This window comes from Scatophagus argus, chromosome 20, assembly GCF_020382885.2.
Source record: "Scatophagus argus isolate fScaArg1 chromosome 20, fScaArg1.pri, whole genome shotgun sequence".
In the NCBI taxonomy this organism is placed as follows: domain Eukaryota; kingdom Metazoa; phylum Chordata; class Actinopteri; family Scatophagidae; genus Scatophagus; species Scatophagus argus.
The window spans coordinates 5,449,495-5,474,191 of NC_058512.1; the positions used below are offsets into that span (position 1 = coordinate 5,449,495).

The 24,697-nt window shown below is 42.7% G+C and overlaps 2 protein-coding genes across 4 annotated transcripts in view; one reads left to right on the plus strand and one right to left on the minus strand.

Moving 5' to 3' along the window:
* The first annotated feature begins 62 nt into the window (after window positions 1–62).
* Window positions 63–12,284, plus strand: plpp1a (phospholipid phosphatase 1a). Of its 3 annotated transcripts, XM_046375326.1 has the most exons (7): window positions 77–358; window positions 451–780; window positions 3,589–3,743; window positions 6,921–7,201; window positions 9,231–9,288; window positions 10,629–10,805; window positions 10,959–12,284. In XM_046375326.1, the coding sequence occupies exons 2-7, from the start codon at window positions 723–725 to the stop codon at window positions 11,076–11,078; spliced, it is 849 nt and encodes a 282-aa protein (XP_046231282.1). In that variant the 5' UTR covers window positions 77–358; window positions 451–722; the 3' UTR covers window positions 11,079–12,284. The 3 variants fall into 3 exon arrangements, with proteins under 3 accessions (XP_046231283.1, XP_046231282.1, XP_046231281.1); XM_046375327.1 differs by lacking the exon at window positions 3,589–3,743 and adding an exon at window positions 5,459–5,610 and having other exon boundaries at window positions 63–780; XM_046375325.1 differs by having other exon boundaries at window positions 77–780.
* The window catches only part of mtrex (Mtr4 exosome RNA helicase), a 17,774-nt gene continuing 5,082 nt past the window's right edge, over window positions 12,006–24,697 (minus strand). Inside the window, exons 12-27 of the mRNA XM_046375280.1 lie at window positions 22,814–22,893; window positions 22,283–22,393; window positions 21,552–21,653; window positions 20,239–20,364; window positions 19,450–19,600; window positions 18,996–19,168; window positions 18,843–18,911; window positions 18,648–18,773; window positions 18,432–18,542; window positions 18,155–18,343; window positions 16,271–16,434; window positions 15,214–15,319; window positions 14,150–14,206; window positions 13,890–14,052; window positions 12,863–12,967; window positions 12,006–12,557 (exon numbers count right to left, since the gene is read on the minus strand). Of these exons, the coding sequence (XP_046231236.1) occupies window positions 12,505–12,557; window positions 12,863–12,967; window positions 13,890–14,052; window positions 14,150–14,206; window positions 15,214–15,319; window positions 16,271–16,434; window positions 18,155–18,343; window positions 18,432–18,542; window positions 18,648–18,773; window positions 18,843–18,911; window positions 18,996–19,168; window positions 19,450–19,600; window positions 20,239–20,364; window positions 21,552–21,653; window positions 22,283–22,393; window positions 22,814–22,893 (1,886 nt within the window). The 3' untranslated portion in view covers window positions 12,006–12,504. The remainder of the gene's footprint in view (window positions 12,558–12,862; window positions 12,968–13,889; window positions 14,053–14,149; window positions 14,207–15,213; window positions 15,320–16,270; window positions 16,435–18,154; window positions 18,344–18,431; window positions 18,543–18,647; window positions 18,774–18,842; window positions 18,912–18,995; window positions 19,169–19,449; window positions 19,601–20,238; window positions 20,365–21,551; window positions 21,654–22,282; window positions 22,394–22,813; window positions 22,894–24,697) is intronic.

A 24,697-nucleotide genomic window follows, 5' to 3' on the forward strand; every position in this document is an offset into this window, starting at 1 on the left:
AAATTTAATTATGCAGGGAACAAAGACACAGTCAGGGGAAACACTGGGCTCTCTCGGGGCAAAAAGAAGGCGAAAGACTGTATTACTGTATTGGTTTATTTTTCTTAACTTTATCGGACAATACATAATAGTTTAAGTAATCTGTTTCGACGAGAGAGTGAACAAGCAACCCCTGAACATGTAAAACTTCCCTCGGGATTCAATGAATACACGGAGAAACGCGCCGAGCGCACAAAGCAGATTAAGCGTCATATTTCCGCTGGGCAGTGAAAACAGCAGGAGGCCAGTCGCCGCACTCGGTCGGAGTCTTTCCGGGTCCGAGCACTGCGGTGTTGTTCCGAACGACGACCATGAGAGCGTGAGTGTTTATTTTCTGTCACAGCTTTAAAACAAAACAAAAAAGAGAAAGAAATCGCCATGAAAGACGTGTGGTCATCGGTTCTGTTGCAGTCGACCAGCACCACCAAACAACAACAATAACAGCGACGGCTCCTCTTGATGTCTGCTTCCCAGTGAGACCGGCAGGGTCCGGTTCCCCTCGGAGGGCGTCGACGTTTTTTTATTGTGTGTTTATATACCATCGGAAATAACAGCAACAGCCGCTGCGGCAACATCAGCAACAGGGGCGACATTCCAAGGAGGAGCATCCTCCAGGGGTGTTTATTATAGGAGAGGACGCGCCACAAGACCGGGACTCGAGTCACAGACGGACAAGAGCAAACATGTTCGAGGCCAGAGGAATCCCGTTTGTCCTGCTCGACCTCGCCTGCCTTATTCTCGGTAATGTATTTAAAAGCCTTTCACTGACTGCAGTGGTGTTGTTTGTTTCCGATTCATTGTCGATTATAAGCCGATTTTGTGAGCCGATATGTAATCCCTCTGTTCGCGTATGTGCCATCACGCGAAGGGAGTGGTGAGTTCAGGTGTGGTAACGCCGAGACCCGCCTGCACTTAACACACTTGTATATTAACCTCTACTGGCGCCACTCATCATTTAATGTGTTTTACATCGTAACTGTGTGGTCATCTTTCCAGGCAGGCGGAAGGATCGCTGTTGTCCCTCACTCCCAGTGCAGCGAGCAGGGCCTGCTCTTTGTTTCCATTGTATGTAAATTAGTGCCTTTGCAGCGTCTTTTCAGGCATCTGATGGCTCATAATGATGCTGTTTTCGTCAGTGCAGCGGTTTGTGAGGAAAAACAACAACAACGCATCCACTACGACACTAATAGTTCCCATCGTCCTTATTATATTAATTGTGATGGATGATTAGCTGTGATGCTGCTGTTTGTAAAGTGTTGTCCATAGCTGAATGTTATAGCCAGTTCACTCTCACAAACGCCTCTGAAATGGACTCATTTAAACCAGACATGTGATTTGAAAACTGTCTTTTAAATGGCATTACCACATTACAGGCTCTGCTTATCAGTGATAGAACAGCTCACCGTTGTGAAAGTGTTAGTTTCCTGTTTTTTGCCACCACCCCCTCAGAAAGTCTAAAATCGATAATGCGGACACTTACTCTCCTATCAGGCTCTAAATTGAGTTCATGTATCAAAATATCTGCGAGCGAAAGCTAGTAGCTTCCTTATCTCACATCTAAAAACCACCTAAAAGTGTCTCAGTTGTTCTGAGCTCAATGGTCTTTAAAGTCTTAACATTTGAATGTACAGCATGGATCTTTGCGTTGGTGCTCATGGAGCTGCACATCTTTAAGTTTTCCTGTGTGGGTCCAGTCAGAACAGTCTCAACAGGCTTTTCTGCATCATGAATGATTGATCATTTCCATGACTCATAAGATGTGGCTTCCTTTGCAAATTACATATTTGCTTGTAGGATTAACACTTATACGTTTTTAAAATAATGTCCAACAGACACGTTATTAAGTATGTAAAAAAATAGCCTGCTGGCTCTAATTTGTGTTTGAAGTGATTTTTTTTCTCCCCCAGTTAAGTTATAGTCTATTTAAAGCTTCTTTTCCTCAAAATCCAGAAGCTATAAATATGAAAATAGTGTTTGTTTCATGAGTGGAGGAGCAGATTAAAACCCCTAAAAGACTTATTTCAGATTGCTCACGTCTGTGCGGCAGTACGGCTGCACAAACTGAGTGTGCCGTTTGGACGACTGATGCAGAAGTAAAATGTGATTATTCTGTTAACGACGCACGCTGTTAGATTATGACCAAGCATCTGCGTCGGTCCGTTTCCAGACTGAGGCCGTTAAACACACATGCACGTAGTAAGTTTGGCCTCATAAGAGCGTGGCTTGATGGATGTGTCTATTTTAAGAAGTGTGTGTCACGTGCAGGTAGAGAGAGAAGGTGTTTGACCTGGTTTACTTACACAAATGACTTTATTGGCTTTTTTTTTTTTAAAAAAAACACTGTTACTGAGCAGACTGCCAAAAGAATGCATATTTGTATTTAAATATAGTTATATGTGTACAGTTATGGGCTTGAAAGTGAGTTAAAGTGTAGCACTGCTGTTGCTGCAGTTAGAAAGGAGGGGGGGGGGCGACTGTTCCCGACTTCCTGGCATTTCCAGCTGTTGTAGCCAATCAGCTCAGGGTGGTACAGCTGACAGTGTCAACAGCTGCAGAAATAGCACTCAGAACACAGATACCAGACATTAAGAAGAGTAGTTTATGGGACGTTTGGGAAGTTGTACCTTCATGTGATGTCGCGGCCTGTTAAACGTGCATTGCAGCTGAAAGATGAGACCGTCGTTTTCTGCTTGAGTGGACAAACAAATGTGTCTCTTCTGCGGGACACACAATGAGCCAGACGGGCCAAACAAACAGAGAAATGACCGCAGCACTGCATTCAGACTTTGAACTGTCAAAATGTATTACCATAACCTGTTATCTTTAAGGTATTTTCTCTATAGGGAGTGCTTAGCAATGTCAACAGCACCTTTCAGTTCGCTGTGAGTCGCTGCTCTGACAGAAAGCTTCCCAATCCTCCCTGCTGAACAGCTGCCCAACTATAACATCATGTTTTTAGGAGTCAAGTTTCTTCGCTGTGTGTAATTCATAACGCTGCAGAGTATCTGACGGGGCAAAGAGACGCTGAGCGGCAGAGGAAATGACTTGCAATGTTCTCACAAAAGAAAAAAAACTTGACTAACAACGAAATTTATCCTATTGACAAGTAGTCCGATTTAGCCTGTTTTTTTTTAATAAGCACACCAATGAGTCACACTACATGATGTGTTCGTTCCCTCATTACAGCGTGATTGTGTCCACCCCACGTGCTCGCCATGCGCATCTGACTGTCAATACTCACTACAGTGGTGAATTTACAGCTGAAAATAGTGCCAAGTATAGACAGTATTTTGAGGAACAGTTTAAAAAAGCTTGTTTGGGTCTTCAGTAGGTAGAAATGGGCACACTGAGAGGCAGACTCACACACTGTCGGTTTTCCTCTTTTCATAGAAGTAGTGGACAGTAGAAACCATACACAATAATCTGCATCTTTAATTTAATTCATTCTCTCTTCTGCAGCTCTACATGACAGATTCGACGACCTCAACACTTTATTTTGACACTTTTCACTCATCCCCCTTTTCCTCCTCCTGATCTCTCCGTCCACAGGGGGTCTGCCTCTGGCAGCCTTTAACCTGGGTAAGGTGCGCCCTTATCAGAGAGGCTTTTTCTGTAACGACGACAGCATCAAGTACCCTTTCCACCACGGCACAGTCTCCTCCACAGTGCTCTACACTGTGGGCTTCACCGTGCCCATTAGCTGCGTAAGTAGGAATCTCACAGGTTTGGCAGGTTTGTCACCTGGCAAACATGTTGATTGGCCCACAGCACATGAAGCTAAGAACTTACATGCATTCCAAGGTGTGCCAGGGCCTCAGCTCTGCTGTAATGGTTGTAGTGGTTCACTGGCACACCCACATGGAAAGCAGCCATAATTATTGTTGTCGGGCTGCTCTTGTGCTTTTCCTGCGATGGCAAGTCAAAATGTCTGCTGTGAGAAAGCTCTGCTGGGACTGACGATGGCAGAACATTTCCTGAGCCTGAGTTTGATATTCAGGATGGTTCGCTTCCTGTTTAACGCTGCGGACGACACTTGGAACTGTGCAGTAGTTGTTACAATAGCACGGAGACCAGTTATTGAAACCAGAGAGGCAAAGTATATTTAATTTAGCTGTGTGACTGTTTCCCATCTCAGCGTGAGGCTTGTGTTCACCAACGTCAGCTCCTGCAGTTGTGTCTCAAAAGCTAAAGGCAAAGGAGGATGTCCACTTAAAACCTTACAAAATAAATTCATCCACGCAAACGTTAAATCCTGTTTGGCATACATACACACACGCAAAGTTAAAAAAAATGCCCCTGATTATATTTGTTTGGCCAGCAGGATTTATAAAGCGTTCTGATGATGAAGATTTTAATCATCCTGTAGATCAGTTTTAACATCAACTTTATTATTTTCAGTGAGCAAACCCTAAATATTTGGGCCAAGCTCACTCTCATACTGGTTCTGCTTCCAAGGAATATAGCATATTACAGATAGACTGAAGTTGAGGCCAGGCTCTTTCATTTCTCTTTTTTGCTTTTGACTAATAATTTTGTTTATAAAGCTAATCCTTTGGCCGAACTTTCTGTGTCTGTTGTTAATTAGAGCAACAGACATGCAGGCTGTGTGCTGTGTCCCTCTGTTCCTTAAAATAGCTGGAATGCTCTTCTGGAACAGAGCGATTGTTTTTGGAGATGGACAGAGGCAGGAAAGTGCTGTGTGTGTGTGTGTGTGTGTGTGTGTGTGTGTGTGTGTGTGTGTTAGCTTATTGCTTTGTGGTGATTTATTTCTTCCATCTCCATCTGTAATCTTTTATGTATCATGAGTAATCTTAACCCCACTCTACAATTTTTAAAGTCTTAAATGCTAGCGAAGTCTAATTTGTAATATCTCACCTCATCGGTCACTGTCAGAGGGGAAGGCGAGAGAGGATATGTAGGAATTTCGAGCTGGATGGAAAAAGAAGAGGTTAAGAATGCCAAAAAAGAAGAGAGAAATGTCAGTGTCCCAGTGTCGGAGGAAATGATGAGAAGGTGTATGACACCGGAGACGTACGAGTGTTTTCGGTCACTCAGGAGCTCCGCTACAGTGAGAATTAAATCTAGAAACGCAGACACACCTGTTGCACGTGTCACAGCTTCAAAAGCGCTCAGTTACCTGCTCAAAAATGCCATTTTAAGGTGCTCTTCAGGTTTGACTATTAACATCCACGCCATAACCATGTCATCGCCACGGCAACACTTTAACCACTAACATTTGCACCTTTAATGTTCCCGGGAGTCGGCTGCCGTCACAGGATGGAGCGGTCGGTGTGAGCCGCCCCTCGGGCCGCTGACTCCTGGCTCGCCTGGCTCACGCGGTGTTGCATCATGGGTAGTGGGTATGACCTTGTAACCTGTATTTTTCTGTTTGTTTTCTCTCTCGTTGCTTCTCTGCTAGCCGGACTTCCATTTGTAATATTGAATGTGCAACACAGTCCCTTCCGCCGAGGCTTTTTCTGTAACGATGATTCAATCAAGTACCCCTATAAAGAGGACACCATTTCCTATCAGTTGTTAGGAGGTGTTATGATTCCCGTCACAGTACTCACTGTAAGTGCATTTGTTTTGCTAACCGTTCTGTTTTCATCCTTACCTTGGTCCACTTTCTACGCTCTTCTCTTTTGTCTCCATCATTGGTTGCTGGTGAATAGTTTCTTCTGTGATAATGTGTGTGTTTTTATTGCTTGCCTGAGCCACCATTAGCTGCAGATTAATTTGCTAACTGCATGCTGTAGAAATTGTTTTCCGAACTTTTTCACAACTCTGTTAACATGTGAAGCTGAAACACACAAACACACACACACAAAAAGGTGACCTGAGGCAGGACTTTATTTTGAAATTCACCCTAACTTTAGTGTGCAGCTGCAGGAGACAGAAACAATGCTAATCTGAGTCAGTTGATGCTGAATGGAATTAAAAAAATGTCTCTCCTGCTGGCATGAAGAGCCTGCAGGAGAGACTTGAGTCTATTCAGTACATAAACAGTGGAAATATCCTCAGGGTTCCACACTGCAGGTTTTATCTCTGAAAAAGGACTAAAGCAAATTTGACAGCCTGCTTCTGTTTTCTAAAACATTTTTAGCTGCAGTTAGTTAAGGTCAAGCAGAAGTTGTTGGCACACTTAAGGGCCTGTCACACGCTTCGATGTGAGCCAACTGTCAGCCCTCAGGGCCTGTTATCTGTTGTCAGACACATTCACATGCAACTGAACGCAGCTTGCTGAGTCATTCCTTGGACAAATGATATGGACGAAGCTCAAATACAAAAAAAATTGACAAAAACCCTGTTTTACTTATGATAATAACTTTCAGCTCAAATAAAATTACGCATGATTATTCATTTAAGTGGACATCATCCTGTTGGCCGTGATACTTCAAAATTATGTACAGATGAGTGTTTCTTTATGATGTGCTGGAGGGTGTACTTAAAGGAAGAGTTACACATTGTTTGGAAACAAGCCCATTCGCTTTCTTGACGAGATTAGAAAGGTTAACTTAGCTTAGCATGCCGACTGGATGCTAAGGTAAGTTAACCCCGTCCCCCCACACTTTTGAGCCTTTATGCTAAGCTAAGCTAACTGACTGCTGGTGGCACTCTCCATTTTGTGTACGGACACGAGCAGTAGCATCATCTTCTCGTTTAACTCTCGACAAGAACGCGAGTACACCCCAAAAAGTCAAACCACTGCTTTAAACACTGCTACACCAAAGTGAGAGCTTTGTGTGAGATTATTTTAGACCCAGTTAGCGATGGTGGGATTAGGGAACATCGCAGGCTCTGATGTTGTTGATGCCATTCAGTTGCTTCTTGTATTTCTGTACAAACCTCTGACTTTGTATCTTTTCCTCCCCTCCTCACAGATGATCTTTGGCGAGTGCCTTTTAGTGTATCTCAAGCGCATCAAATCCAAGTCCTCTTTCGGCAGCTATGTCGCCTGTGTTTACAAAGCCGTCGGCACCTTCCTTTTTGGTGCCGCCATGAGCCAGTCTCTGACCGACATAGCCAAGTATTCTATTGGCCGGCTCAGGCCGCACTTCCTGGATGTGTGCAAACCCGATTGGAGACTTATCAACTGTTCGTTGGGGGCTTACATCGAAGACTTCACCTGCACGGGAGACGCGAAGATGGTCAATGAGGGCAGGTAGGTGTTTCCATATCATGTGTGATGATAAACTGAATATTCTGGGGTGTTGGATTATTTGTAGAATAAGATATGCTATCATTTAGAAGTGTTTATTAAACAGAAAATATTGGCAGATTAATTGAATAATGATAATTGATGAACTCATGGCTTCAGTTGTTTGCCATTGAAATTAGCTCCTTGTTGAAATTTCTTTGACTGCAGGTTCTGGTTTGGTTGTTAAACAGACTAACAAAATCAGACAGAAAAAGCCCTGGACTTATGTGCTCTCCATTGTTTTGTAACCCGCTCACGCGTAAGTACAAGGAGCAAAGGTTACATGTGTCACTAAACAAGCCAGGATTGATTATATAATTTTATGATTGTGTAATAGTGTTGACCCCACAGAGTTTGTGCAACATTTAGTGGCATGTGACACCAGAGGTTTGACAACTGAGACGGTAATATCAGGAATGTGAGGCTTGTTTTGATTTGACTTATCAGCTAAAAGCATAAGGAAGCATAGTGGGAGGAGAGGAAATCCGCTTCTCACTCTGATGTCGGCGAGACAGACGGTAATTATAAAAGCAGAAGCTTAAATAGTGACATCAGCTGTGGATGAGGAACTACTGAACTCTACTGAAAGGTGAAGTTATTATATAGATCTACAGATCTTATAGATCTACATGTGTGAAGGATCCCTAATCTTAAACCCCACCTCTGTCCTCCAGTTTATCTACTGTTCGTTAACCAGGGTGTGGTGCTTGATAGTTCATTTCCTGAACAGACATATTTGTCAAAGAAGGAACCAGCGATTCAGTGCAGATACCCAGAGTTTGACACGTCAGGACACACTGTATTTCCAGCTCCTGTGTGTGTGTGTGTGTGTGTGTTTGTGTGTGTTTTGGTCTCCAACAGAGCTTATAAGTGCAGCAGGAGAGGAGAGATGTGGTCAGGATCATTTTACTGTAATATGACTCCTCCTTTGCTTAATTTAGCCATCTGAGGAGAGAGGAAGCCTGCTGTCAGAGCTGGACGTGTGTGTGTGTGTGTGTGTGTGTGTGTGTGTGTGTGTGTGTTTGCATTAAAGAGAGCAAGATGCACAAGTACTAAAAGGCAAAGTGTGTGATGTAAAGATACTGCTTCTCAGTGCATGCATTTTTCATTCCAATGGCTACGATACAGAGTGAGTGGAGCCCTCACAGGGTCTGACCATCCTGCACTTTATACGCAGGTCATTATTATTGCATTGGTCAGTTTATGTTACCAGCATCAGCTTGATCGGCCCGGATTAGCCACTAACAAACTGGCTGTTGCTGAAATGTTCAGCTGATCAGTCGACCAACTTTAAAGATTTAAATCGTCAAGCAAATTCCAAACGTGCGCTGACTTAGTCTTCCTCAACCTGATGGTTTTACTCTGTTTTCATATTGCAGATTAAATGTCTTGTAGTTGTTTGTTTGAGGGTTGCTTGGGCTAAAACAAGTTGATAATTTTGCTTTGTGATGAGCATTGATCACTATGGAATAATTGATTAAGCTGAAAAAATAATCAGCAGATGTATGTAAGGAAAATAATAATAATAATAATTTCAGAGAACTGAAACCATCCCGCGTGGGAATGTCTTACTGTCTCGGGTTGTGTTCATGCTGACATTAACGTGCTAACACACACATGACAATGCTAACATGTTGCTGATGTTTGGCAAGTATAATATTTACCAAGCTGAGGTTAAAAGATGGAACCACATTCTGCATCACGGAGCCCCGAAATGCAAACTTTCTTTGTCACATAAATGAAAAGCCTTTGGGTTTTGTGAATTGGCCAAAGGAAGCAACTTGAAAATGTCCCTTTTTTGTTATAGACTAAACAATTAATATATTAATACTAGATTAACCCATAATGAAAACAACCATTTGTGGCAGCCCCAGCCAGGATGTGGTGTTGTGGGATTTGATGCCAGTCTTCTGCTGGTTTTTTCCTTTGTTTCTTAAAGATGAATTCAGCACATGACAAAGTGCTGAGCTCTGCTTTTGTCTTTCCACTGCAGGTTGTCCTTCTACTCCGGCCACTCCTCTTTTTCCATGTACTGCATGCTGTTCCTGGCTGTAAGTACCTTAACTTGTCACATATTTGCATAACAGGACATTCAGGCTCTTCAGCAGCTCTTGTTATATATATATAAGTTATACAAAGTATTACTGTATTGCATGTTAATCGAAATGTCAAACATCTGAGTAAAAACGAAGGGGAAGTCACTCGAGCCTACAGGGATAGTTTGACGTTTTGCTTTCTCTCTAAGAGAAAGATGATTATTGTATGGATTACAGAAACCAGATATGACGTGTTAATCTGTGAGTTTTAGAAGTGCTGGTAGGCAGATTTTGTTACTTTAGACAAAAGCAGACTAGCTGTTCATCCCTGACTTCGCACTAAGCTAACCAAAAAGCAAATAAGTGAATATTCCAAATTGATTGCGGCAGTGACCTGGACAACATATAAAAACCAAAGTGTGCAAATGACACTTTTATTTTTTTTAATTTTTTTTTTGCTACCTTCAGGCCAACTCTCTTCGCTCTGTTTCCAGTCTTTATTGTAAGATAAGCTAACTGCCTCCTGGCTGTAGCTTTTTATTTAATTGAACGGCACCTAAGCGTCTTTCCAAAAACATCAGACTGCTCCTTTATGTTGTTACGTTTACACACCTTTGATGACCTTGTGAATGATATCATTACTGTTCTGGTCAAAGAATTACAGCATCTGTGAGTACCCTCTGTTATGTTTGTTTTCTCCAGCCCTGATAAACCTAATAGGCTGCTGATTCATTCACCACTAGCAGATATAAATAGCCACGGCTGGGGACAAAGTCCTGGCACCAGCGTAAAGATCGCTCCTCCCTTCCTGCGTGGAGTTAATGTTCAAGAAAATGCGGCTGACATTTAAAAGTGTCCCCGTGGTTCTTTTCCTTTCACCCACCGGCAGTTAAAGAACAGCGAACTGCGTCAGAAATCCGGCGTGACAGGAAGAGACGCATGGATCAGGAAAAAGCCGCCAAACCTGTTTGACCTTCAATGAAACAAAAAGGAAAGAGCCGTCCTGTTTTTAAATGCCACAGTAGAATATGTGGGATCCAGTGCTTGATAACCCATCCTGCTCCAGGGATGGTTTGATATTTGATTAGCAGATTAATTATGGATTGTTTTCCAGAGGATCAAGAGTCAGTGAATTGTGGAACGTTTTTCTGTATGTTAGATTTGTCTTGAATGCAGCTCCTCGGTTTCCTGCCACCCTTTGCAGGATTGCTGCCTGCTACAATCATCCACAAGACTACCAAACAATAACCCTCCGGCTCCTTGTTTGAATGCTCAGCAGTCAACACACTTTAATTTACTGTGACTCCAAACACAGCTGGTCTACACTGTAAAAGCACTGCCTTTGTCTTTCTCAGCTCTACCTGCAGGCAAGACTCCAGGCCGAATGGGCGAGATTGCTGAGACCCACAATCCAGTTCTTCCTGATTGCTGCCTCAGTGTACACTGGGTTTTCAAGGGTGTCAGATTATAAACATCACTGGAGTGACGTGCTGACTGGGCTCCTGCAAGGTGCCCTAATGGCTATCCTGGTGGTAAGTGATCTTACAGTTAAAGGAATAGTTTTGACATTTTTTTAAAGTGAGAGTTGTTACAGATTCCTCCTCTTCTTAACTGATGTTTTTAAGAGCACAGATACGAATAATTTAACCCCATTTACAAACAAATATTCTCTCTGTATGTTGCAGGTCTTCTTTGTGTCCGACTTTTTCAAGCCTCACGCAGATCCCCGTAAAGAAGCGGACATCCCCCACACACACCTGCAGGAGACCCCAACAAATGGAAACCACTTTGAGAGTCCCAACTAAGCTAATCGAGAGGTGGAGGACGAAGACCTCTGCTCTGTTCAAACGCACACCCAGGATTCCCAGCTCTCTAGCCTTCCATTTCACGCAAATTCTCATCCGATATCCTGCATGGATTTACAGTGTACTTGATTCTGCACTTCAAGGAAGCTACTGTGTGGCTGTGCATCCCAGAAGAAGCTTTTGGAAGCTACACCTCAGGCCTGTACTGATTTTAAGACTTTATAATTTTAGACAATTTGATGTCTTTGTCCAACCATCCTACATCTGGAAGGAAAGAGTTGAGACTACCTGTCCAAACCTTGCAGATGCATTCATGTCACTGAGACAGATTTGAGTTAGGGGCTTGAGATTCTGTAAGGACAGGAACCAACAGTTTATTCGTGTATCTATCTACTGAGCTAGTGGGAAGACTTAACTACATGCACCCACTAAAGGGTCTGACCACTGCTGGGAGAGAGACAGGAGGGTTGGAGACCTGTGAATGTAACCTTGCTTTGTGCTTTTCCCGACCTGGAGACGGTCTTGTTCGAGCATCTGATTTAGGATCAGTTTTTAAGGTCAAATCCAGCATCCAGAGAGAGAGAGAGAGAGAGTCTCATAACTTTGCTGCCTTGAGTCCAAAGTCAGTTAAAGGGCTAATTATAAGAGGAATGTTTGCTTCTCAAGAAGAGCTGGAGACAAAAGCTGATCCTGAACCAGAGTTAGCAACGCTGCTTCACGTCTGGAGCTGCTGACTCCAGGTCACGGTCGTCTTATTCTCCAACTGTCTAACCTCATATAGTCGAGGATGAAGCTTGACGCGTATCACGTTTGGTTAGAGAGTTGAAGAGGTGACGGTCAGTTTAAGTCCTGTGTTGCCTTTGCTGGACTGCTGCTATCACAGCTCCCTGTGTATGTAATGATAATATAAGTGAACAGACAACAGTGTACTCTTGTGTAATCTGTATGTTAAAAAGAAATCACCATACAGAATTTTATTTGAAAAAAAAAAAAGGTCACAAATATGTACAAAATAATGTATGTACTAAAATATTAAGAAAAAAAGGAAAAATAAAGCCATCTTACTTATTAACACGAACACTAAAAAAATGTCACTGTTTCATGTATTCTGTCAATTAAATTGTGTTGTTGTTTTTCACCAAAATAACTTCTCATATATTACGACCACTTTGCTCGTGTAAGCAAAATAAAAGCATGAACCTTTGATGCAGTTGTTCACATCCTGGGACAAATTACAGTGTAATTCCGACTGTCGAAAAGCAACTCAACAGGACAAACTTTAGGTAAAGCTGTGTTAACTCACATTTTGGGAATAAATGTGAATGTCTGACTCCAGGGTAACACTAAGAAAAAAACAAAACAAAGAAATCCCTAATCAGGTGAAAAACAGACTTCATTCTGTGTGTGTTGGGAAGCAGGAAGGTCATCATAGGTAGAGACTTGCAGCGAATACAATGTCTCTCTTTATCTTCGTTATGCCTGTAGAGACAGGAATTAAGATGAAATTAACCTTTTAACTACTTAATTTATACCTTCAACAAATCAGAAGTTTAATTGCAAAACAGAGACGTTTATTTCAGTGGTGAGTCAGCTAGTAATTAAAGGATAATCAAAAAAAAACAACCACACACACACACACACACACACAGCTGTCACAGGTATAAACACATGATAACAATGTTCAATCACATGAGTCCAAAGCTTACTTTAAAAGGCTGCGCAGCAGTGGAGAGTTATAATCAGGAGAGCGACTGAGTGCAGCTGATTCATCTGATGTTTCTTACCTTCGGCAAACTTGTTCTCCAGCTCAGTGTTGCCTATGGCCTTGGCTGCAGAACACATTTGTCTCAGGACCTCCTCCAGACGCCGCATGCAGCGGATGATGCTGCCTACAGGAGACGGACACAAAACCACACAGTGTTCAGTGTGTGACAATCTATAATTTAACAACTATTTAACCCAAATGGAAAGTTACATTTCCTGATCATAAATATATCAATGACAAATCAGTTTCCACGTACTTAGGTTTCAGAGGAGCTTTTCCTTCAGGGCAATGGGAGGATTTCTCAAATCTCCGCCATACACATCTAATACTCCCCAAAGTTTCTCAACTGTGCATTACTTTCTTGTTACGTTACCATCTCATCATATTTTACTGCTGAGGTCAGAGATACTGTACAAACGACAACGTGAGAATGATGGACTTTGAACAGGATTCATATCAAACCACACAATAAATTAATTAGCGAGCCTCTAAAGGTCTCCACGATGTGATAGAGAAACAAATCTTAAGCCAAAGGTGATTTGTAAAGGCCGTGTTGTAAAAGTACACACTGCTTCCCTGACATCAGCCTTAAAGGACCACTGGTTTAATTTTATATCAATGCATTGCGTTTTATTGCTGGTTTATGATGTGGTTTTTATCTGATAAGTATAACATCCAACAAAGTTATGTCATCAGGAATTAATGGACACCCAGCAGCCAATCAGAACCAAGTATTCCTCACTCCTCTGGTATAAAGTGCAATAACTTTCTTAAACATATCAGACTGGTGGTTAAGTAGCAAAAGTTTAGATTTATAAAACTCAATCTCAAAATTGTGCTCAAGCACTGAGCAAATATACTTCATTACTGTCCATCATTGTGCCTCTGGAAGATTGTTAAAGGCTTTGCTGTACATTTTCAGCCAGATGATGGACTTCATCTGAACAGCCTGAAGGGATCTAATGAGTGGATGGAATAAAGCAAGTCATGGCATCTGTATTTTAACTTCCTGTCATGTCTGCTGGATATTAATACGAATGACGCACCTTCAAAGACGTCAGTCATTTTGCAGATTTGAGCAAACGTGGCGCCGTTAGCCCAGGCGTACACCACATCCATCAAATGGGGCTTAAACTGGTTTAGGTAAGTCTCCTCGTCCACCTCCAGCTTGGCGTCTGCAGAAACCTTGGCTATGCGCTTCGCACACTCCTGCACACGAGACAAAACACACAGCACTTAACGTTTTCACCACATTCAAACATTCAGCCTTCAGAAACAAATTCAGGTTGGCTTCATGTCGTCTCACCTGCATTTGTCTCAGGGGTGCTGCTAGCTGTTCAGTCAGTTTAGGCATCTCACTGGCCTGCAGGGCAAAATTATGTCATTAATGATGTGACAGCTAACTTTTTGCAGTCAGTATTCTCAGTAAACTCCTTTAAACCTGCTGTTGGCATGTTTGAGAACAAACTGATCTCCCCTCCAAGCACAACAGAATCTCTCTGTCTTCTCGTCGGTCGGATGAGTTTTTCTTTAACATTCAACACTAAAATGAAAAGTAATGAAGCTGCTGACATTCTGCTCATCACAAAAAGATTTGTTTTATAGTTTTAGCTGTCAGCTCTTCTTCATCACCCGCCTAACTGTCACTTTCTGTTTTGGACTCACTGTATCGATTTTGAGTTTCACAGGGAATGAGCCTCGGGTTTCCTGTCAAAACTTCATAGTGAGCTCTTGAAGAGGTAAGTTTAGCTCCAGCTTTTAGCACTCTGCAGTTTTTTTTCTCTCTCTGCATTGGTTAATATTGTCGAATCATTGGTCGAGCCTGGGTTACACTAAACTCTTGCTGCAGCGCTCAAATGTCAGAATACCTCAGCGGTTGGGAAAACACACGCAGGCTGAATGGTTTGCTGTCATCTCAGGCTAAACTAGCAGCAGGTGCACAGGCGACAGCTGTATACACACACACAGCGGTCCCGCCGTGGTGTGTCAGCATGACAGCTGCTCGTCATCGTTCCCTCTCTGACACACAAAAGATAGAGGCAACGAGCAGCGGCAGCCATGATTGAATTTAGGCAGAAGTTCATTCTGAGGACCAAGCTGATTAGGAGCCAAAGAAAAGGTTTGCTAGACCATCTGAGGCTGGATTGCCTCATTGAGAGAACAGACTTCATTAGACTAAGACAAACACACATCAGCCTCAGATTTCTGTTTTGGTTGCAGTGCAGGGAAGGAGGCCAAAAACACCGACTGGAGCTTGAAATGTGTGGGAATGGGAATCCACTGTTTATGTCAGCGTTCGGGTGAGGCTTAAATATCTGTTTGTGTGGAGAATCGGAGGAATTAAAAGCGTTTGTGTGCGTTTGCTCGTACGTTCTCCTGGAAGACGAAGCAGGACAGCAGGGCGGTGGCTTGTTCGACCGTCAGATCGTTGAAGAGGCCGTTGAAAATCATCTCCGTCAGCAGGAGCTCGTCACCACTGGAAAGATTCACATCTTTAGATTAGTATTTTAATACTTTGCTGTTACTTAACGGTTGAATGGCTCCGCCAAACAGTCAAGATGCAGTTTACACTCATGTCCGTCCAGACTCATAAAAGATAAAGTGAAGACTTTGAAGGAATTTCATAAAAGGTGTGGTGTAGTGCAGTTGTTGGCAAAATGGAAGTTATCACTCTACTGACATTTATGTGTCCAGTGAATAATGTCCAGAGAGAAACGTGCTGTCTACTCTTAGAGACTATATGTTACAGAGGAGTACAGAGGACTCATAGAGAGCTTCATCACATGATGCACAACAGTCACCTGAAGCTCAATATTATCAAAACAACAAGCTTGTGATGGACTACTGCTGGATGCCTGTTAATGAACATGTTCAACCCGGCGGCACTGAAGACATAAAAACATTACGTCACAGTGAAGTTGAACTTTTGGGTGTAAAATGTCACCACTTCATAGTTTAATCCCATTAGACATTTGCTGCAATTGCCTCACAGCAGGAATTCTCCGAGTTCTGGCCAAAAACGTGTCCGGGAGCTCACAGTGACCTTTGACTGCCAAAATCTAATTGGTTCATCCTCGAGTACAAGTGGATGATGAATTCGAACAAAATTCCCCGATGGCATTCCTTGGATTCACAAGGAACGAGACAGACAACCTGCTTAGAATAAAGAATCTCCACATTCACACGGACCATCTTCTTCTGTCAGACTCTCAGTGTCCATGTGTCACTGCAGTAATGGCGGTGGTGCATCAACAAATCTCTCGCAGCACAAAGGATAAAGTGACAGCTGAGTCAACTTACTTAAAAAAGACTGACTCGTCACTTCAGAAGACACGCTTTAAAAACCAAAAACCACAAAAACGACAAAACAAATTAAGCAGAAGTAACATCTATATTTACACTTTTTGTGGGCTTTTTCCTTCCATACCTGCTTATTTCACAGGCGACTCGCCCTTTCATCTCGATGACGTCAGACGGACTGGCGAATCCGAGGCGTCTCAGAACCCGCTTCCTGCACTTCAGCTGGTCCATCTGCAGGACGGTCCGAGCATTTTTCAGCTCTCGCTTGGCCGCCCGAACGTCTGCTGCGATCTAAAATGCACACACATATGCATCATTATACCATGCAGCCTTTGCGTGGCGTCAACTTCGAAGCTTTTCCAATGTTTCTAGAAAGGATTAATATTATTAAACGTGCTGTGATAATCACCAGCTGCTTTGTGCATGACGTAGCCTTGAATACTACATTAACCGTCACAATGATTTAGTGGAATATTTGAGTTATCAGCCAACGGACATTCATCCGCCTGCTTATCTGTCCTCATCGATGTCCATTATCAACTTTAACCTTTAGCCCTCATCGTTACAACACACCTCAGAGCCAAAGAGCCAAAAGCATTCAAAAAGTGATATCATCAGCAGTGTTCATTACTCAAAAAAATAGATTAATTTGTCTGACAAACTACAGCCTTATTTCCCAGAACTGACATCTAATCACACAAAGCTGGGAAGTTTAGATTTTCTGATGCTCCCTGTAGAAAATGCACAAAAAGCAGCACGACAAAGAACAAATCATCAAAGTGAACATCCACGATGAGTGTGGCAACAGCACTATGAAGGCCAAGTGGTGATCCACTACACAAATGAGACTGAGGATCAGCTGCAGAGGCCCTTCGAGGGATTAGAGAGATGCTAACAAAGGAGCAGGTTAATCTCTTACTCAGCCAGTCAAACATAAAGTAATCCAGTTTATGCTGTACTGTATAACTCTATCATTATCTAATACACACACAGAGGGCCACAGCAGGTTGTAAATGTTTATAGAAATTGTCAAACACGGTCTGGTTTTCTTTTTCTCCCCACTGCTATATCCAGTGTGACTGTTTTACATCTCTCACTTTTTTACTCCCCCAGTATGAACTGAGTTAAGAAGTACCAAAATGAACCGAGTAGTCTGACAGGGTCCTTGAACTTTTTTAAAACAGAGCACGTAGAATCTGCATGTTGTGCTAAATTATAAACAGGACATTATCTTATCTTTGTAATCGTATGTGCCAGGGTGCCATTTTTCCTGTGGCTCCTAAAGTGTTGTCAGTACATTACTATGGGATTAAATACTGGATGTTCTAATGTTGAATTCATCCGCTTTCTTTGTAAAAACGGGAATGAATGTTCTGCGTCTGAACAGGAAGTGTAGCGACTGTTTTATTTTACTGTGGCATTTCCACCAGTGTTACTTCTCATCTTTGTTCTGGACATTTTTGGTGTTTATTTTGGTAGCCGTTGAGAATTGTGATGTGATGATTTGTTTCTTTACAGTTAGAGGGAAGTCTTGTTGCTGCCTCACAATGAAGTGCTGAAAAGAGAAGTCCCAGGAAGTGTGGTCTTTTTCAGCTATTAAACACAATACAGAGTCAGACCCACTATGTGGATACCTGGTAAAAATTTTTTTTTTTTGCTCGTGAGCTGACGGCTTTCTGTTCCCTGCCCTATCACTGAGAGCGAGGCACTGAAGGAACAATGTCCTTGCTTTCTCTTCCTGTGTTTGTCCTGTGCATGAGTATATATGGACAAAGCCAACCTGTCTGGCAGGAAAATACCATGGAAGGCCACTGATTGTAATCTAACAAAGGTGGTCAATATAGACAACAAGGAGCAATAAAAGTAATTCAAATTTTAATAGAATCGAAGCCCAGCTGTGATCTGTTGTTAAATGGTTCTCTTTCAGTAAGGTCTGACATTTATCTGGGTTTTCTTTGGCTGACCTTTAACTCTCCCCCAAATGTAAATACAAACATATAGAGTTTCTCACCAGAGCTTTTTTCTCACAGAGAGAATAGACAGATTCCAGGTTGGCGTCGCTGTGAAGCGGGTGTGAGTACATGCGGTGCTCAAAGGCCTCTACTTTCTGAATGACTTTCTTCAGCGCAGGGTCTTTGATGCCCATGTCATCTATGGGATCGAGCAGGGGGATGCCATCTGGGAAACGTTTCTGCACCTCCTGTGATAACGTGTGGACAGAAAGAAACAGATTATGATTTCTGTTGGGTTCCACCAGTTCTTTGTTTCAAGATGGCCGCATTTTGTACCTGTATTGACTTGAGCATGAGCTGTCTGTTGTCAAAGGGCCTCAGGTCTTTGGGGATGTAAAGGCGCACTGAGCTGATGGAAGTCAAAAGATGGAGCATTACTGGGACCACCTGGACAAAAACAAAAATACATTAGAGTTACAGTGACCCAGAGAAGAGGGACTTGTAGTCACATACGTGTACATAATCGGGTGTTTGTGTGCTTGTTGCACCCACCTGCATCTCTCCAGTCTCGCCTGGAGCAGCAGGCTTAGCAGCCTCGGTTGCCGCATCTTTTACACTTTCTTTACTACAGTGGAGCAAAACCTCCACCACATACAGTGGCTCAGAGTCCGTGCTGGCCTAATGGGGAAACACACATTAGTCACAGGCAGATGTGAATGGATTCACATACACATGACCGCGACTTACCTTCACGTTAGACTTCTTGCAAAAGTTTACAACAACTCCCCAGCCAAAGTCAGCATCTTCGTTTTTCACCTGTGGAACATTAAGCAAACATTAAATGACATGTGAAAAACAAAACCATAATTCTCATAAAACTATAAATGTGTGAAGCTCTACCTTGACAAGTCGCCCAGGCTGCAAGTAAGGCAAGCAGTATTTGGGCTTGTGGACGAACTCCTGTATCTCTTTACCCAGTTTGGCCAGTTGCTGCCTGATTTTGAAGTAAGTGACTACACCCTCTTCATTGGGAATCTCAATGGCGTGGTACTGCTCCTCATACTTCTTTATTTCTGCAAAGAAACGATCAAAGTTCAAACCAGAAGAGGCAATGTAAATAATTTTAACTGAGCATTTCAACATGTCATGAAATCCTCATCAGTTTCTTGAAAGTAATTCACACTGGAAACTTAATAATGAAAGATGTCTTTGCAAAATCAGTGTGAACTGGCAGTAAAAACAGCTCTACTGAAACATATGCTAATCAAGAATGATATCACCGCACTGCTAGAATCGAGATTTAGTTGCTCATCCAGCCTGGACTGTGCTGTAGTAAGTACGAAAGTGTGCTTACTCTCAACAACACCAGGCAAAGCCCTGTAGTGCTGGAACTGGTAGAAAGACTTTTCCAGCATGTACTCCGGGTTGATCTCCTCCACACGCAGCAGGTTGAGCACCATGTTGTAGGTCAGGTGGAAGGCACTGTTCAAAGGGTCTGCTGAACCCTGCGCAGCACACACAGAGCGTAAAAACAAACATGCAAAGAAATGCTTTTATAGTAATTGTAGACAGATGCGGTTAATTACGCGTTTTGATTATGTGGTTAGCATTTTAATAAACATGCCAAGAAGGTATGAGGTTTGAATAAATGCAGACTGATGTCACACGGAGGTGGATTTTGCAATCGCAACCTCCGAATCTCCACAACCACAAATATGTGTTTGACAGCTTTCTCCAAGACACCCTGGGAGTTAAGCAACAGTTTTACATTAACACAGCCATGTTCAAAAGCTATGCAGCTACATATTTATTGCGGCTATTAACGTGTCAAATCAAAGACAAAAGACCAAGAGCTTCTGGCTTCCTTGTGACTGCATGTCGTCAACCTTTTGATGGAGCACCAAGTGGCCTGATGATCCACAGAGAGAAGAACTTAAGAGTTACTTCTGACAATTTCCATTCAGTCGTTCAGTTTACTGTCAGCAATACGGCAGGGAAATATGTTCCATTGATGGGAGCTAATCTTGTAGCAGAAGAATGTGTAGACAGCACCGAAGTGGTTTGCAGAAGATGTGATCGATGACCAACAGTTGCATTGAGAAAAATCTCTTAAAAAGCACCATAGCAGCTATGTTAATAGTACCTTGAGTAGCTGTTTGCCCACAGCTGGACTCATCTTCTCATCCACCATGAAAATGACAATGCCCCTGTCATCCATTCCTCTCCTCCCAGCTCGCCCAGACATCTGGATGTACTCTCCGGATGTAATCTAGATTCACACGAAAACACACAAGAAAAACCAATGGTGAAAACTTCACTATGCCTGTAATATAACGTTTATATATCATTTGTTGATCTGACAAAGACTGAAGAAGGAAATGATACTACAGAGAGAATATAACTGAATGTTTTGGAAAATATATGAGGTTTTCTGCAATTAGTGGCCAGCCAAGTATCTGCATTAGTGGATCTGGATGACTGAACTGTCTCGTGAGGAAGGGATTGAACCAGTTTTCCGTGAGTCTCTGAGGACTATTCTCTGTGCTGCACATGGCTCTGATTAAACTCCATCCATCCACTGCTCTTTAGGCAATAAAAACGCTAAAAACGGCAGATAAGATTATTTTGGTGTTGAAATGATCTGATCTTCAGTTCAGGCATGTCATGAGATCAGCTCTTGATTTGAAACACAGCGTGTTTCAGGAATGAGAGTTGTGTGTATTTAAATGTGCGAGTGCCTGCGTGGAGCTTTGGCACCATCAGAAGCACCAGATGTTCCTGATGAACCTCTTGGAGGGCAGTTTCCTTTCCCTCTTTCTCTCACATTCTCGTCAAGCCTTTGTGTGTGTGTGTGTGTGTGTGTGCGTATGAGCTAGAAACCCATGTGTACGAAGTGAAGATGAAGGGTGCTTCTAAGTGACGCCGGCTCCACACACACGGCCCCCGGCTCTTATAAACAATACGTGGCTGTTTATGTGGCATCGCTAGCTGCTGCAGGATTTGAAGACCTTATAAAGGCCTGACACTAGCACGCTGTGTGACAACTCCACACTGCACACGGGGAAGAGCTGTTGTTTTAAAAAGACAGCACAGTTTTTGCAGAGCTTTGCTATTATTCTGGTTACTCATTGAAGGTGCAGAAACCCAGGAGATTAGCCTCATGACGCTCTCTTATTGCAGGTTTATGGGCTAAGTAGCAGCTGCCCCCAAAAGGCAGAGGAGTATTTCCAAAGATGGATGCCTGCTTTACGTAAACTACAATTTCTGGGCTCATTTCCCCACTTATGTGTTCCCACAGCTATGGAAATTGCAGGTCCACAACTTGGTGTACTTGTTAGGATTTTGCGTGTAACGTAGGATAAGAGGAAAAAATGCAGCACATTTCCAGAGAGAATTTCCTCCTGACAAGACTTATTCACTTATTATGTAACAATGCGTGCGTGTGTGTGTTCTTACAAAGCGGTGATTCTTGCCGTCAAACTTGCGTGCGCTGGTGAAGAGCACAGTGCGAGCCGGCATGTTGATGCCCATGGCGAATGTCTCTGTGGCAAAAAGGGCCTGAGATGAGAATGAAAAGCCAACATTTTAGACAATTTCATCGCAATATTCTTTGCAGTTCAGTTTTCAAACAAATTAAGTTTGCGTTCAGTGCTCCTTGCCAAAAGGCATTGTGTGTATCCTTGAGGGCTAATAAATGTGCTGAAAGTGTTTTGTTACTCATAAAACATTTGGAGAGTCATTTTTTGAACATTTTCAAACACAGTGGTGTGCACACTCAGTAAATCTTGGGATGCACTCAACAAGCAAAAACCCGGTGCTCTTAAAAAGTAAACTTTCAAACACGTAAATCAAGTCTATAAAACTTCAGGCTGTCGTGCAAAGTGACAAACCTCTAAGGGCCTAACAGGCACACAACTTAAAGACATTTTATCCAAACTTATTATACTCCTGCTCCTATGTTTGGACGCCTAAAGAGTCCAGTTTCAAAGCAGTCTGAATGCTGGGACAGCCTGATTGTCAGCAGGACACACAGACCACAAAAACTTCATTCATTCATTCATTCATTCATTAATCTTGAGTTTTTTGAACATGACACGTCATTCACAAATCAAGCAGTTGCAGTAACACTACTGAGGGGGTCCGATCCTATTTGTGTCAGCATGTTTTGATGAGCGTCTTGATCGTACCTTGAGCAGGCCTTCAGAGAAAAGGATCTCTATGGTCTCTTTCAGGATGGGCAGTAGGCCTCCATGATGGATTCCTATTCCCCTCCTCAACAGTGGCAGCACGTGCTCCACCTGAGGATCACATTGAGAGACAGGTTAGCCTTTGCAGCGGTGCAGCAAAGCAGCCATCAGCACCAGAGAGACATGGAGTGGAAGAATCTAACCCTCGTAGTGGAAAAGCGTGAGGTAAGGTTGGCTTTGCCACTGCTCGTCTTGTAACCGTCTACCCACTGACAACTATTACCTCAAGGCGGCTGGTTTTCATAACATGACTCAGCACGGCCGGGTAGGATAACAGGAGCACAGAGTTTGCAGCCGTGTTGACATTGTGTGTGCAGCTATTTACGTTAAGGCAGTTTGACTGTCCTCTCCTAGCAGAAAACGCTTTTACAAGCTGGCAATGCTGAGTGAGAACAACGTGGATGGTTATTAAACAATAAACAACACACAAGTTGTCAGGAAACAGTGTGAGCAAGACCAGTCCCTCCTCACCTGAGGGAGTTTCTTGTCTTCGTCTGAAAGACAGTCCACTGCGTTGTTGAACACTTCCTCCACCAGACGTTTCTCGTCATCTGGAACAAACGGTACATCTCTTAACAACATCTTCTCACAGTCATTAAGAAAATGTTCTAAATATTAGCCCAAAGTCATTTCTTACATTCAGAACCCGAATGCATAAGCAAATTATCTCCACACACACACACACACACACACACACACACACACACACACACACTTTTGGGGTAATTTTAAAATGTTGCTTCAAATATAATTTTTACTGGAATGTGTGGTTAGTGTGGGAAAACAGGGAGAGGTTTGATGGAATCGCTTGCAGGAAAAGTTTTGCCACCGCAGGGACTGAACAAGAAAATGATGCTGATACATTTGCACTTGAGATTTTATTTGATTTTTTAGCCACATGTTTCAACACGGCAGCTTGTCTGATGTATGTCATTTTGCAGGATTTCTAATTCGGTTTTTCAAAATGTTACAAACATTCATTTTGTTCAATTTCTGACTAATTATTTTTCACCCCCACCTCAATAAAAACAAACAAGTCTTGCTGCAGCCACATTTTAACCAGTGTTTCATTATTGTAATGGGTTGTGACTTATTATTGTACTGATTGTTCGCTGTGGCTGGTTAGCCATCTTTGTCCGTGTGGAAACTTAGTCACAGGTCTTTCTTTCTTCTGCAAACTATTCTGGGAAACAGTCTTTCTTGTGTGCCCGTGTTAGTCAGAAACTTGGATGTCCACGAAGACTTATGGCCCAGTATTTATTTTTAATGTCAAATAGATTCAGAGTCTCGTTTTAATGGCTTAATAACAAAGCATTACCACAGACAAACACTTAAAGGCCAGCTTAAAAAGAGCATTCAGCCCAGGCTAAGTCTATGACTCCAGTGTAAGAGAGTAATGAAAACAAATGCCAGGATATCCACTTCTCATCACACATTACACACAGAGCAGGGTTATAACAGACATTTAAAGAGCCAATAGTCTAACAAAGCAACACGTGCTGCCCCCAGAGGATGCAAAGTTCATTACACTTTACAAAAACGAGCACCATTCCAGCAGTGGGCGAGAAGTTCTACTATTGTCTCGAAGGTGAGTCAAAAGCAAAGCTTAGAAAGTGTCCAAAAAGTCTGATACATGTAACTGTACCATGACAATCAGATCTTCTTTAAGCTCTGATTTCAACTTTGACAGATAGGGGACGATATGGGTCAGAAAGAGGTGAGATGTTTTATTTTAAATGTAAGGACGAGCATTTTTTGATCCACATTAGGGACTAACAGGCAGGATATCCTAGCATTTGCTGTATCGGTTCTCCAGCATAAGTCCCCTAACCTCTGACTGAAATGGTGGGAACAAATCAGAGGGTTAACAAATCATCATCCTCTGAGGACCATGAATATCCAAACCAGATTCACTATCTGGCTATGTGGCCTGTTATTACGCAAATATTTGGCTCTGGCATCACGACAACACAAACACCTGTCAGTGTTTGCACAAACCAATCAAAACTTCTACAATGTGTCTATTTGACACAGCAGCCCAGCAGCACTCAGTCAGATGGTTTGTTTTTCGGCACCAGCCGGTCCCCTGACTCCAACACGGCTCTGCCATTCCAAAAACACTGCCCAGAAACTATGTGTCACAGGAAGGGAGAGAGGAGGGGACTTTTAGGTCTTTAGTGTTCACAACAACTGGCTGAGGAAAAGATACCGATGGAGGGAAGAAAGAAAGCACAAAAAAAAGGTAGAAGAAAGGAAATGGGGGAGAGAAACCAAGAGAGCTACGTGGCTCCATTTTCCTCATTATGGCCCACCTACACACACACAAACAGAGGAACTCCATAACACCAACAACCT

What these genes read in the sequence shown, in the direction of transcription:
- plpp1a (XM_046375325.1), top strand. Translation starts at nt 723, where the DNA reads ATGTTCGAGGCCAGAGGAATCCCGTTTGTCCTGCTCGACCTCGCCTGC. An exon ending in TCACCGTGCCCATTAGCTGC is followed by an intron (nt 3,744 to 6,920) that starts GTAAGTAGGAAT and finishes CCCTCCTCACAG; the next exon opens with ATGATCTTTGGCGAGTGCCT. An exon ending in AAGATGGTCAATGAGGGCAG is followed by an intron (nt 7,202 to 9,230) that starts GTAGGTGTTTCC and finishes TTTCCACTGCAG; the next exon opens with GTTGTCCTTCTACTCCGGCC.